Below are 15,336 nucleotides of genomic sequence, written 5' to 3'. Positions count from 1 at the left end.
CAAGGACCACCTATAAAACTGTATTTTCAAGTGGTTATAGTATTTGTGGATACAACGGCTGCTTATATGCAATTGACCAATTTACATTTGCTCATATGGCACATTTGTTGCACATGCTCACATAAACTCAGTTTTTTTGTTGTTGTTTGTGCAGCCACATGTTGGGCAGCCATGTTTGGAAATTCGATACTGTAGGATCAGAAGTGAGAGAAAAAGTGATTGTGAAGAGCCTGATAATTCTGAGTCAATAATACATTCACCCAAAGACACACCTGAGTATCTGTTAAGCCTCTCAATATTTCTTAACTAGAACGTTTAGAGGTATTTAAACAGGTAAGCGTGAATACATAGCTGACCAGATGTTAAAGAAGGCACAACATGCGTTAGGATGGGGGGAGAGAGAAGTAGGTTATGCCTCAGCAGGAGTAAGGAGCTTTCCAATAATTATATAAATTAGACTTCTGTTTCATCCAAGGGAGGCTCACAACTTAGACATGTCCTAGGATAAGGCTGAATTGCAAATTTGGTTGGAAAATAGGTTTTTGAAAATTTCAGTTAGTTGAAAACCCAATTTTCCATAGAAAAACAGTTTCAACGCAAAAATTTCAATCAGCCTGACTGAATTATCTATTGGGAGGTAGTGTATAGATAGGAGATCTGGGTTTGATTCTCCGCTCTGCCGCTCACCATCTATGTGACCTTTGAAAATTTAAGTAATTTGCCCATTCTTCTGTTTCCCCTCCTATCCTCTCTGTCTTGCCTATTTAGATGGTAAGCTCTGCTGGGCAGAGACAGCCTTTTGCTATGGGCCTGTGCAGAGCCTAGCACAAACAGACCCCACTCTCAGCCGAGACGTCTGTATGCTACTGTAATACAAATTCAATTCATAATAATCATTATAATATCCACACAAAGCTTTGCTGAATCCGAAGTGAAAAATCAACCAACAAGAAAACAAACGGCACAGACTGGCTCCATCTAATATATATAGAATAATGATTCACAACGCTTTATTTTCCAGGTTTATTGGAGGGATATTAAGTATCCTGCCACACCTTTGAAAAAAAAAATCTAGAGGTTTGGCCTGAATTTTCCTTAGGGGAGAGAAGTTATGACAAAACCTGACAAACTCTCCTATAAGCCTTAGGACCCTTATTAAAGATTCTGAGCCAGAACCTCAGCTTGGGTAACTCAGTGTAGCTCCATGAAGGTTAATAAGGATTTGGGAGGGGTGAAACCGTGGGTAGAGTAGAGTTGCATGCAGATTTCAAATATGGATTCCTTGATTCAGGATCATATATGAAAACAGTGCAAATCTGAACTCCAATGAAATGATTTGGGCCAGTTAATTGACCTTGCTGAAACTGTACCTATTTGCAGCAGCTGAGAATCTGGCCCTATGAATGATGGTGCTTCTGCTCCCTCTCTCTCAAATCAAATTCCCATTGAAAGTATGGAATTATCTCCCATTTGGTAATGAACAACCAGGGGTGGCTCCAGGCACCAGCGCAGCAAGCGCGTGCCTGGGGCGGCGTGCCGGTCGCCATGAGGGCGGGAGTTAGGCAGCCTTCGGCGGCATGCCTGCGGGAGGTCCGCCGGTCCCGCGGCTTCGGCGGCGGGTACGCCGAAGGCGCGGGACCGGCAGATCGCCCGCAGAAACGCCGCCAAATCCGCGTGACCAGCGGACTGCCCGCAGGCATGCCGCCAAAGGCCACCTGACTGCCCTGCTTGGGGCGGCAAAAAACATAGAGCCACCCCTGTGAACAACACCCAACGTTTTGCATGTAATTAGGTTGTCAGGTTGCTTGCAAAGAGCTAGCTTCCTTCTGATACTGATGGGTAACAAGTATTTTACCAACAGCAATTCTGTACAGGACAGCTATGGCACTATATAAAGTGTTTTAGGATAAAGATAATAGTGTTACATAGGCTACAGGAGCTCAGAAGGAGACATCAAGTGAAAAGAAAACAGCACATTTCCACTGCAGCCAACAAAAATCTGCCTCGGGGTTAAAATCATACATCTGACCATCGTCATGGAACTTCATCTTTCACAATGAGACTTTCTGAGCATTGATGCTCTTGTCTTATTATTAATATTATTATAATTTATTATTTGTATTACCACAGCGCCTAGGAGCCCAAGTCATGGACCAAGATCCCATCTCAACCTTTCTCCCTCCTCCCCAAGCCAAGGGAAGATGTTTGGCTCACACACTGGGGATCCATGCAGGCAGATTTTGATTGGGTTTTCTAAAGATGAGGGGTAGGTGGAAAGCAAGAGCATAGCACAAGGGAGAAAAAAAAAGGAGATTTGAGTTTAGCGCAAACATACTTGAGGTCAGCAGAGTGGGCAGCCATGAGGTTTCTGAGGCTCTTGTCAGCAAGAGGACAACCAGAAAGGCTGAAAGAGAAGAGATGGAATATCTGGATAAGCCCAAAAAAATTAAGAAAAAGAGGGGAAGGGCGAAGGAAGGGGAGAAGGAAACAGAACCAAACCATCCACACGATTAAAAAAATATGTAGTCTAAAGAGTCAGAACCTGAAACAGTAGGTCAACAAACCTGCGGTGAGAGGCATAGTTTCCCGTGATGTGTCCACTGCCATCACAGCCTGGGGTAGGGCAACTGAACAAAAATAATAAAAAGTGTAAGTGCCAAAAAGAAATAAACTCATTGAAAGATTCATGCATGGGTAAAAACAGGGAAGAAACCTTTCTTGGTTGAAAAATCAAAGAAATTTGGTTGGTGTGTGGGCCAGGGCTCTTTGGGTAGGTGAAATACCGGTGTGTGTTCTGGATTTTGTTAGCACAACTTAGCATTGGCCTTGATATTTACTTATTAGTGTTAGCAGCCGGTAGAAATCTGTACAAAAAAACCCAACTGCTTCCTTTTTGGCCTGCTCTCTTTCCCTTTGTTCCCAAAAGGCCATGGCGACCTTTCCTTCTTTGAAGGAATTTGTGGCAAAATATGAAGAATGAGTAAAAAGATTGTTTGCTTGGGGTATTTTGTTTGTGCTTGTAAAAGGAGGAACTAAACCAGCCTGAATGGCATTGTAAATGGAAAACCAGCTTTACAGACTCAGTATTGCCAGTTCTCGTGGTTTTTATCGCAGTCTTGTGACATTTTGTTAGAATCCCCAGCTGCTGGAATCAGGTGATTATCTGCGAATCTCAGCTTTCATAGGATTATAAAAGTGTAGGACTGGAAGGGACCTCAATAGGTCATCTAGTCCAGTCTCCTGCACTCAAGGCAGGACTAAGATAAATAACTAGACCATTCCTGACAAGTGATGGTCTAGTTATTACAGCTTGCTTTCTTTCAGTTTCTAGCGCTCAAGGCTGCAGAGAAAAGCTTGAAAATGTGAATCCTAAATGTTCCATCACCTGAAGGCAAATTAAAAGACCTCAATTTAAAAAATAAATCTCATGATATCTGGGGCTTCACTCATCATTCTTGAATACTTCGAGTTGGCCATACTGCAGACAGATGGTTTATCCTGGCTTTGTTTTATATCTCTCTACCTTCCCACTGCTTCCCAATGAATCTTATAGGCAATGGGACACATGTAGTGGTTTGTGGTATTCAGGAAATAAAATCCATAATGCTGCATGTGATTGCACAGCTACATTTGCTTACGGTGGGGCTTACTATAACAGTAGCCAAACACAGTCTTCAAATATGGATTCCTGGGTTCAGGACCATATCTGGGAATTAGCGCTAATGAAATACTTTGGGCTGGATTCTGGCTCCCCCTGCATGGGTTTGCAAGGTACGCTGGGGGTTTTAGGGAGCCATCTTCCTCCATCCCTGGTGCTCCATAAGGACCAATGCTGGGAGAGCCAGAGTTCCACTAGCAGTGGTCAATATGCCAAATGGGTCGGGACATGGCCATGGCTAGTGGAATGAGGCCATGTGACCAGGTAAAAGCAGCAACTTGGAAAGGGTTGAGAGATCCCTGCCTGTCACATGTCTGGGTGGAGTATATAAGGAAGAAGAAGCTGGGTCCAGAGGTATCACAAGGGAAGATCGTGACCTCTTGAGGCCTTTGGGTATTATGGTCAGTGATTTCAGCAGAGCTGTTTTATTCTGTTGTCTGACTATCGTGGTAAACAATAAAAAGCACCCCGAGGAAAGGGACTTCTGAAGGACTTGGGTGTGGAGTTTGCTTCCCTTCCCTGGCTGCTGGAAAAGCCCACCAGCCTCCAGGCCAGTGCTGGGGGAGCACAAGCTACACCTCCAAAGAGAGGTGCAAGATCTGCTTCTCAGTGAATTCCCACAGCAGGCCACAGGCATTGTGTCTGCCTCAGCACTCCTGTAATATGGCCTCCCTCCCTGCCCTTCCATAGCACAGCTTGCCCAGCCATGGTACAGCTCTCTACATAGAAACAAGCCCAATGACTTAATGGTAGCATTAGACGCTATTATTCATGGTTCCAAATTTGGGGCCTGGTCCTATCCCTAACTGCCCAAGCTGAAGGGATTGTGGGAGTTCTGCAAAGACAATGCCCCCAACCCTTATGGGGAGGGAGTGTCTTGCATCAGCCTGGAGCAACCATGGTAGATGCACAAAGCAATAATTACAGGATCTGGTCAGAGGGTTGAAAAACATGGCACCTTTGAGGGTGTGGGAGAGTAGAAATATCAAGAATGGGTTGGGGGAAAGGAGATGGCTATACTCTGAACACAGAAAGAAGCAACCCACATCAATACACAGTGCACAGGAACTGGATAGATTCTTAGTACTAGGGCAGGACAACTACCTCATAGTTTGTCCATGATGATGGTCCTGGGACTCCCGTTTCTGATGCCCCACAAAACAACTTGTTTTATACCCTCTGCTGTTGCTGCCTCCACTCCCTCTGCATTATGGGACAAGGGGCACATGCAAAGGTTACTCACACCAAGATACAGAAAGGAAAATCAACCTAAAGTCCCCCTCACAGTAATAAAAAAAATATCATCACTGGAACTACAATTAATTTACAGATGTTCAACCAACAATATACATTGCTGTGTGGCACTAGAAACTTGTATGGGTACGGTGGCCATAAACATGACAGAAATGGGCAACACTTTCCCAGACACTTGCTACCAGCATCTTGAGGTGACGCAGGGAGCACATGGACATGAAAACTTAAATCTACATGACAAGTGAGTTTGCTCATGAATGGGCTGCATCCAGTGCATGTAGTTCATGGCAGAAGGATCAAAGAGGACTTGTGTCCCTGGTATGGAAAGGAAGCTTGGAGCTGCCTAGAACACCAGGAAGATTCCTTTCCAGAGTTGTTCATTGCTATGAAACAGTCTCTCTTTGAATACTGCCAGGGGTCAGGGAGAACTTGGCTTACCCACCCCAGAAATTGATGCTCACACCATTTCTGGAAAAAAAAAAACTTTAAAATTTTGCCTATGGGGTTCGTTATGTGTCTTGCTCATGTAGGAAGTATTCTTTCCCCTCTTCCTCTGCTCACCTGGGACTTCCACATATCCCCCGTTTCCTCCCAGCATCAAATACTCCCCTTCAAACCTCCCACTTGCATAGCCAAATAATGAGCTAGACTGAAAGAGGTTAGCGAAATGAAAGCTTGTTGAGCCCTTCCTACCTTATATTTACAAAGGTCAGAGTTACTCTGGAAATAAGCCTAGGAATAATAGCTCCATTGACAAGTTTACTTTACTTTGGGGATCAGCCTGCCACACCTTGCATCTGAACAGTTTACTCCAGCATTCCTTTAGAGTAGAGCTGGGTCCAAGCTGCAGTGTTTGGATCAGGATCTGAATTCTCCCTTTTGTTCACATGAGCAATACGGATCCAGGGTGCTTCATCTTCTCCTAAGGAGAGGGATCCAGCTGAAAAGTTCTGGATCCAAGCTTTCCAAGTTTCTACGGGCATTCAGCTCTGGGGTTTGGTTCAGGGCCCTCTCAAATGTAGCACACAGTGCAATAGTATACAGTTGCGTTGTTTCAATAGTATACATTGTAGGGGCTTTATAGCTTTCTTCAAGGGGACTGTACTCACTGCTCTGTGTTGCCAGAAAACACTGTTCCACTAGCTGAGATGGCTGCAAAACTGCCTGCTTACCTGCCTTTTCAACTCTGAGCATGATGCACTGGGTTCTGAGCACCAGCTGGGAGGTACCAAGATCCCTTGGCCACATTGACTTCAAAGAATAGTTTAGCATCTCATACCTGAGGAGGCAGGGTGCTGGGCAAACTCTTTCCCTCGGTCACTGCACAAGTATTAATTTTAAGGGGGAATATATAGGGAAAATGGTCTCGGAAATTACGTTTTCACAGACACTTTCATGAATCCTGGGACTACAGAACTTTCAACTAGGTTCTTTTAATCATTACACAGTTCCAGGAAGACCATCTGGGATAACACGTCATCTTGATAATGAGAAGTAGTCAGAGGATGAGATTTCTCTTGAAGCTTTTGGTTTGAAGTGTTTGGATTAAATAAGACCATCACAGTATGAAACAATGTTGAACATTTTAGTTGTGTGGTTTTTTTTAAACTGAGTCCCACCTCCCCACCCTTCCCGGCAATCCTGAGCATTTTATACATTTCACTTTGGCTCTGCCGTCAAAGAGGCAGGACTTACGTGAGTAGCTCCTTCTTGATGTCCTTGGGAAGGAATTTAAGCTTGAAGTTGGTTAAGGTAACTTCCCCGGGGTATTTCCGTTCTTCAAAGTTCTCCTCTGACACTTCCTGCTCATCTGCTTCCGAGGAGGCAAAAGAATGGGCGGCGGGCTCTGACTGTAAGAAACCAGCGGGAATAATACCTTTACTGATCTACATCCTGTGAACATGGCAGGGCTGAGGGATCAAAAGAGTCCGTCTATCCATCGCAGGCCTTTCAATAGCTCCCATCATCTGAGCGCCTCGCAATCTTTAGTATATTTATCCTTCCAACAGCTCTGGGAGGCAGGGAAGTGCTTTTAGCCCGTTTTTACAAATGGGAAACTGAGGCACAGAGAGGGTAAGCAGCTAGCCTACGGTCACACAGGAAGTCTCTGGTGGAGCAGGGAATTAACCCTAGGTGTCCCAAGTTGCAGGCAAGCACCCTACTCACTGGATCATCCTTCCTGTCAGGAATTCTAAACGTCCAGTGCCTGCTTCAGGTCTTGCTCCCACTGGATGTTCGCCAGTGTAATTTCACTTGAGTTGCGGCTGATTTACCCTGATGTCACTGAGATCAGAATGAGGCCGCTGGGTTTATAGTAATTGATTATTTCTCCCCTCCGCTTGGCTCATTAATTCACACTGCAGTCCTCTCAGTCAGGAGTGGGGAAACTCTTTTTTGCCTGACCTTGCAGCCACTTGCACATTTTGGGTCAGATCTTGGTCCCCAGCTCCAGCCTTTCCGCCCCACTCCAGTGACACACAGGAGAAGGAGAAGGGCCCTAATGTGACGTTAAAGAATTCCTAGGGGGTGCAAAGCAGGCATAGCCACCTTTATGCCATCTACTGCAGAGGGGCTTTCCTGAGCAGGCTGGGATAGGAGGGGGCATGGTCTGAGCATGCTGTACTGTGGTGATCCCTGCCTGGGGGAACAGTCCCTAAGGGATCACTCCAATCTGCATAATTTAGAGCAGCTGTTAGGTTGCTCTAAATCAGGAGTCGGCAACCTTTGGCACGTGGCTCGCCAGGGTAAGCACCCTGGCGAGCCGGGCCAGTTTGTTTACCTGTCACGTCCGCAGGTTCGGCCGATCGCGGCTCCCACTGGCCGCGATTCGCCAGCCCAGACCAATGGGAGCGGCGGGAAGCGGCGGCCAGCACATCCCTTGGCCCGCACCGCTTCCCGCCATCCCCATTGGCCTGGAGCGGCAAACCGCGGCCAGTGGGAGCCGCGATCGGCCGAACCTGCGGACGTGGCAGGTAAACAAACTGGCCCGGCCCGCCAGGGTAAGCACCCTGGCGAGCCGTGTGCCAAAGGTTGCCGACCCCTGCTCTAAATTATGCTGGGTGGCTGATTCAGCCCCAGGACTAGGGTGGCAGAAAGGTGGCTTAGAGCTGTTTCCCCTTTCACCCTGTATCCTGTGCTGGGTGCAGTCTGACTGGACCCAGGGATCTGGGCCAGAGGGTTTAAAATTTGCATGCAACTTCAACCTTATCATGTCTGCATTCTGCTTGGGAGAGATGGTGAGAAAAGGAGCAAGAAAGAGGAAGAAAACAACTAACAATACCAGAATGAGAACTGGAGAATGGAGTGGGCAGAGTGAAAAGTGAACACAGAGAGGCTGAAAAAGGATAGAGAGGCAGGGAGAGAGAGAGAGAGAGAGAGAGAGAGACAGAAAGTAAAACTAAATACAGTATGGGTGGGATTTTCCAAAGTACTCAGCACTGGCCTAACTCTTCCCCCATTGAAGTCAATGGGTGTAAAGTGCCTCAGGAAGCCAAGAGTCCCTGGTCTCTAGAGTGGAAACTTATTGCTACAGATCACTCTCTGCATCTCAGTGGAAAAGGGACCTAATTGCAAGGTCCCATCACTGCTCACCTCTTCTGGCTCCTCTTCCCGCTGACGATTTGGTTTGGTGTAGTCAATGGGGCCATCCCATTCATCCTGACGGGAGGTCTGGCTGGACTGGGGTGAGGTCATGGTGCTGCTAGTGGCACTCGTGCTATTTTGGCGTTGGGACACATCTGGGGACTTCACACTGGGACTGCTGCTGCAGCTGCTGCTGCTGGGGAAGGTGCTCTCCCGTTTGCGATGCTTGTTCATGCTTAAGTCCAGCGTCCCGTTTTCATCCACCTCAATGTCCATAGACTGAAAGATTGGGGACAAGATTCTAAATGAGCCACTGCAATCAGTTTTCGGAGTGTGTCTTTTGCTTTACAGGGCAGTCAGGGGCCTAAAGCAATATGGAATAGTGGGCACTAGCATGCCACCCGCTTTCTTCAAGCTCTGACAGTCAATGGGATGGAATGGAGCAGAATGGGATTTCCTCTCAGAAATGTCCCACGTGAATATGTCCCAGCAGTGAATGCAACATCTGTTTGGAAGGGATGCTTGTCTTGGACAGGGACTTTGTATAGTCACGTCTCCATACCATGTTCTACAGACACTGTTGTGGATACTGACCTATTTTCCAAATGAACAATCAAGGACTTTTTCTTCAAAACAGGACATACTGAATAGGCAAAAGATGTACAGTGTACAGCAAAAGTGGCAACGGAGCTAGCACAGGCATTCATTATTTTAGCGTGCCAGCGTGTTACTCCCAATTTTTCAGTTTAGGCCTCATTCTGCAAGGTGCTCAGTGCCTTTTGATGGTGCTAAGAAGTACAAGCATGCATTACTACTAAGGAAGTGCTCCACTCCCTGCCATACCAGGGGCCTGTGAAGTCAAGCTCCAATAGTACCAGTCCCATCTAGGCTTCAAGTAGAGCTGGTCAGGAATTTTCTCTCTAAATGTTTTTTCCACAGAAAATTTGGCTTCCTCAAATTTGACATTTTCCATTTTGCAACAACAACAACAACAAAAAAAACACTGATTTTCCACTGGGAAAAATTGAAATGAAACATTTAATTGAGGGTCAGTTTGACAATAACCTGCATTCACTTGAAGGCCAAGACCATAACAGGGTTAAAAAAAAAGAACTAGATAAATTAATGGAGGATACGTCCATCAATGGCTATTAGCCAGGATGGGCAGGAATGGTGTCCCCTGGCCTCTGTTTGCCAGAAGCTGGGAATGGGTGACAGGGGATGGATTACTTGATGATTACCTGTTCTGTTCATTCCCTCTGGGGCACCTAGCACTGGACACTGTCAGAAGACAGGATACTGGGCTAGATGGACCTTTGGTCTGACCCAGTAGGGCCAATCTTATGTTCTTATGATGTGGTGCTTCATGGGAGCTGTAGTTAAGATGCCTCCTGTTCCTGTTCTCCTCTATTGGCTGGGCTTCCTGACTAGAACTACATCTCCCACCATGCATCAGGGTCTCCCCTCTGCCATTTCAGAAATCAAAACTTTTCAGAGCCTTTTGTTCTGTGTAAAGTTTTGGCATTTTGTCCTGATTCGGGATGAAAACTGATGTCAAAATATCAACATTTCCCTCAGGCCAGAAATTCTGATTTTCAACCAGCTCTGGTTTTAAGTACATTGAAGTTAATTACCTGAAAATCTTTTTTGAACAGTGTGTCGTTTACATTGTCTTTGCTGTTGTGGATTTTTCCCTCAGCCCCCTGCATTTCCTTGCAGTCAAGCTCACCTTGCTGGGAAGATCCTGCTGCTTGGTACTGAGATTTTCTGGCATTTCCCAGCAGCGGGTGGAGAGATTTAAAATGGCGGTGGCAGCCATATGTGCGGCCTCGGCATCATGAGAGTAGTCGAAGCCTGTAGAGGAAGATGAAGTGCTCTTCACATAACTGCTGGAAGGGCTGTGGCTGGGGGAAGAGGCCTTTGGAAAAGGTTTAGCTGCAAAAAGGGAACAATACAGGGCTGATATATAACTTACACATGAGTGTTATAGGCAAATCAACCCCATGCCACTGATTTCAGTGTATATGGATACTGCAATGGCCACCCTTTACTTCTTATAAACCTGTCAGCAAATGTAGTGCTCCTGGAACTGAAGGTGCTAATAGCTGGGGACTCAAGCTCAGGTGTGCTAAGGTGAAAGGTTCCTGCATTAACTGACTGCACCATCAAACTCCCAGAATACTGTAGCCCTCTTCATTAAAACCATACTCCTCTACTATCCTGAGGGCTTCAAAGGGGAAACAACAGTGAATCTTCACCTGTTTTTTTTTCCTTTGCTTTCTCAAAACTTTTACATCATATAATTATACAAACATATATAATTGTATTTTTTTTTTAAAAAATCACATTTTAACAGCAAAACCATGCCAATCACAGCTATAAAATGTGACTTTCTGATGATGACAGCAGTGAAATATGGCTCTTCTGACAGCTGGTGTAGCTGAACTAAATCTCCTAGAATATATTCATGCTGTCTAGAACTACATTGCCCTGTACATTACTATATACTGAGTCTGACCCTGCCAGGCGCCGAGCACCCTCGACTCCCATTGAAACTCCGTGTCTCCGTGTAGGCGGAGGGGTTTTCTCACATGGATCCACCTGCAGGATGGGCTCTGTACTTCCAAATTTACATGCCAGATCCTGATGTTCTTGGTCAATTTTTCCTTTGCCCTTGTCCAACCAAAACTCCCATTAACGTCAGTGGGAGTTTTGCCTGCGAAAGGCCTGTAAGATTTGGCCTATGTTCACGAAGCAGCTTGACAAGCTCAGATGAAGGTGCCATAGCAAAGCAAAATGATTTTATTATTCCCATTATGAACTCTAAAAATAAGACAATATAAACTGCTAAGCTTTTCGAGGACCGCTTCCCCCCTCATTGTGTGTGTGCATAATGCCTATTGACATTAATAGGAGTTATGTGCACACATCCCTCTGGATGAAGAGCTCTTTAAAGTAAGTCCTTAATGAAAGGAACAGATTTGCCTGCTATGATTGGCAATCATATTAATCTTGTTGCTCTGATTAACCCATGGGAGTCTTGCCCAAATGGTTATTCTGGTGCGTTACTTTTTTTTTTTTTTTTTAATTTCAGTCCAGTTTAATCCATGTATTTTGGTGGGGTCGGGGTATTTGCAAGCATAACCTGACAATATCCAGAATGGTGAGATGCCAATTTCAATTTCACACTGTACACTCAGCGATGCTTTTCCATTTCATAAGTATTGCTAGCACTAATGGACTTGCAATCAGCAAATTAGTAAAAATGAGTGATGAGAAAAAATAGAAGGGATTATCCTAGTGGGGCTGCTGGAATTATTTTTGTCAGTACAATTACCCTGAAAATTCTTTGCGAATATTGCAAATAACACAATCTATTCAGCAGCAGAATCACTTGTGCTGGGAAACAAATTACTTTTCCATCAGCCCTAACCCAGGATGACAGTGGCAGTTGTGCTCTCTGGCCTCCATCCAATTTCATTGTCTGATCCTTTACAGATTTAGTACTGTAATAAAAGGGAGCTTCCATTGTAGTGCAACAACCAGGATGCTTTCAAGCATGAGCACTTTTTAGAGAGCAGCTGCGTCAGGATTAAACAGGACTCTGAAAGTGGGATTAGCTACAAAGAGAAAGCCCTCTTGAGGCTACTGACTTCTGCAAACTGGTTTCCTAAATCTTTTTTTTTTTTATGCTTTAAAAGATGGATTCAGCATGCATGTGTGGAGACTAACGGAGTAGGAACATTAAACAGTGAAACCGCATGAGTCTGCACTGGCCATCCACTACAGAGGTGTAACATACGATTGCTAATTTTAGCCCACCATGTCCATCTCAACTCCTACACCTAAAGGTCCATCCTCAGGGGGGTTATTTGATCATTTCATTTTATACATGCATCTAATTGGAGGCTTCCTTTGGTCAATGGCTCTGCCAAGTCATGCAAAATCCTTGGTAGATAAGAGTGGTAGGTAGATAAGATAGATAAGATGTTAGATAACTGATGGCTAGACGGTGTATGATTAATACAATATAATACATGAGACAAACAGAATATCTTAGTTAGATATCAGATAGAGAAGAGATAAAATATAAGCCAACTAGCTAGAATAGAAACAGATGGATGAATGGAGGAATATATATGAGTTGTAAGATATTGGGGACAAACTGGAGGCTACTGTGTAATTTATCCCACCTATAGATATTGTTCAGATGAACGTACCCAAGGCTGGATGCAATTCTCCCCAAAGCTGAAGCCAAAGAAACTGTCCTTTGGGCTAAGGACTCCATAGACAGCTGTTCTTATTTGTCCCATCCCTTTCACTCAAACACACCCTCCCAAGAGCCACAGTATTTTCTGGCCTGTGATATTTGCTGATAAAGTACAGAGCACTCAGCACCAAACCCCTCACTCGTCCCAACTTACATTTAAAGGCTTTCGGTGAGGTTTCGCTAGTCTGAATCTTTGGGGCAAGCATGCGTTTGCCAAAAACCTGAGCATCAAAACTTGCATAATCGAAGGTGACCTTGGAGTACTTCTCCAGCTCCTTGGCCAGGTTGGCCCTAGGGGTTGCTGGAACCATGTTGGGCCTGTAGCTCCCATACTGAGGAATCTCCAGCTGCTTCACAAAGCACATAGGCCTGCAGATTAAAAAAAAAGAACCAAAACCTAACAATCAACAATACTTCTCTTTCATTTCCCCGCTTTGTAAGTGATTCACAGTGAAAGCGCCAAGCCATAACTTTTCTCCAGAGAATGGTTTACGAATATTATGCCCAAAACAAAGCAGGATCATTTCTTCATAACTCCGTTCATGGGTTTATCAGGTTTTCCTTACAAAATACGATGTGGGCCAGATTCTGATTTCATTTCCTCCAGACTCACACCAGAGAAACAGAGATCAGAATCTGACCCTGAGCTTCTAAAGAGTAGGGCTGGAAATTTCACATTCGTAATTCTTGCACTGGATCCAGTGATGTTAATTGCATAAATCACAATGCAACCTTTTATTGTGGGACACAGTGTCTATGTTTTCTCTTTGCCAATAGAAATAAAATCTTGGGGTAGTGCTGTCCTTTGGGAGAGCTGAAAAGAAATGGCATTAAATATTACACAGAGAGCAGAGTTAAGCTCAAGTCACCACTGTAGGTTTGACTCCACAGTGAATATGAACACACAATAAGGGAAGGCCGCTACCCTATCTGCAGAGTCCCTTTTAATGACCCACTTCTGCTGTGCAGCCCATAGTGAATCAATTTGGCTTGCATATAAATTGCCTATTGTTATTCCCCTTCCTCTAACCTCTTTCCACTGGTTATTCCTTAGACTGTGAGCACCTTGGGCTTAGCACATAGTGGGGACTACCACAAATAAATAAATAAATCAATAAATAATGCTAATGGTCTTTTTTTTTTTTTCTTCCAAAGATGCTGAGCACTCACAACTCCAGCTGACCTGAGTTTTCAGCTGTTCTGGAGAAAGAAAAAAAAAAACCATCAGAGCTTGATGCTTCGCTGGGCTGTGGCACATCAACATTTAGAAGGGTTTGCACAGCAGTCTTGCCTTAGTGCTCTCATTGTAAACTAACTAACCATATTACAATCCAGGTATAGCATCATGAATCACAAAACTGTGTAGGCAAGGAATCATCAGGGACATCCTTAGTGCTGGCCAGTCCTCATCCCAGGCAGATCAGATAAAACCAAAACAAATCAATCAAATCATTCAAAAATGATTACACTCCCTTCGAACCAACGGGGTCCCATTTCTGCAAGCCATGTAGTCAAAGAAAGACAAGTGTTGAGGTTTATTTAAAAAAAGCTGCGACTGAATAATTTGTATGTGGCCTTAAAAAAAAAAACCAACCCCCTACTTATAATGCTAATATAATAGCCATAATTCTCAGGCAGTTTGCATTGTAGTGTAATCAGCACAAGTGCCTTCTGCTGTACTGTTAAAACCCTTTGGCCTGTAGCCTCAGCATTAATTGATGCTACAGAAGCAATTCATTGTCCTGGATGCCCTCCATGGGATCATCAATTAAATATCCCCGCACCTTGGAGAGACCTATGATCACAATAACAGGCATCGGCAGTACCAAGATACAGCAGTACATGGATGGATTGTGACAGGGTGCTTTTTGCAACAGATTTTACATTATTTTATTTTGGGTGGGAGTTGGGGTTGGAAGAAATGTTGTTGCAAATCCTTTGTTATAAATCTAGCATACCTGAGTATCCGGTCAGAATTGGAGCTACTCTTAGAGGGGTCACCGGCCTGCGGCTGTTGCTTTTCATGAGATTTGGCTAATTTTTCAGCAGCGGCTATGGGGCACCCAGATAAACTGTATGGAATTAAAAGAGAAAGAAAGAAAAAGCTAAGCATGAGGAACTGGGATGAAGATCTCCATATGCTTTACAGACCAGGATATGCACTGAGCCCATGAGAAAATCTCTTTATTATTATTAGCAACAAGAGTCCTGTGGCACCTTATAGACTAACAGACATATTGGAGCATAAGCTTTCGTGGGTGAATACCCACTTTGTCAGACGCATGTAGTGGAAATTTCCAGAGGCAGGCAAGAATCAGTCTAAAGATAACGAGGTTAGTTCAATCAGGGAGGATGAGGCCCTCTTCTAGCAGTTGAGGTGTGAACACCAAGGGAGGAGAAACTGCTTTTGTAGTTGGCTAGCCATTCACAGTCTTTGTTTAATCCTGAGCTGATGGTGTCTGGAAATTTCCACTACATGCGTCTGACGAAGTGGGTATTCACCCACGAAAGCTTATGCTCCAATACGTCTGTTAGTCTATAAGGTGCCACAGGATTCTTTGTGGCTTTTTAC

At 44.6% G+C, this 15,336-nt stretch overlaps 1 protein-coding gene across 1 annotated transcript in view; it reads right to left on the bottom strand.

Moving 5' to 3' along the window:
• MYT1 (myelin transcription factor 1) overlaps positions 1 to 15,336 on the bottom strand; it is a 53,710-nt gene that overhangs the window by 21,862 nt on the left and 16,512 nt on the right. Inside the window, exons 8-14 of the mRNA XM_065414695.1 lie at positions 14,723 to 14,836; positions 12,919 to 13,133; positions 10,224 to 10,348; positions 8,504 to 8,773; positions 6,608 to 6,762; positions 2,565 to 2,627; positions 2,336 to 2,404 (exon numbers count right to left, since the gene is read on the bottom strand). Of these exons, the coding sequence (XP_065270767.1) occupies positions 2,336 to 2,404; positions 2,565 to 2,627; positions 6,608 to 6,762; positions 8,504 to 8,773; positions 10,224 to 10,348; positions 12,919 to 13,133; positions 14,723 to 14,836 (1,011 nt within the window). The remainder of the gene's footprint in view (positions 1 to 2,335; positions 2,405 to 2,564; positions 2,628 to 6,607; positions 6,763 to 8,503; positions 8,774 to 10,223; positions 10,349 to 12,918; positions 13,134 to 14,722; positions 14,837 to 15,336) is intronic.

Source organism: Emys orbicularis, chromosome 12 (genome assembly GCF_028017835.1).
Source record: "Emys orbicularis isolate rEmyOrb1 chromosome 12, rEmyOrb1.hap1, whole genome shotgun sequence".
Taxonomy (NCBI): domain Eukaryota; kingdom Metazoa; phylum Chordata; order Testudines; family Emydidae; genus Emys; species Emys orbicularis.
This window is presented reverse-complemented; position numbering and strand designations above follow the sequence as displayed.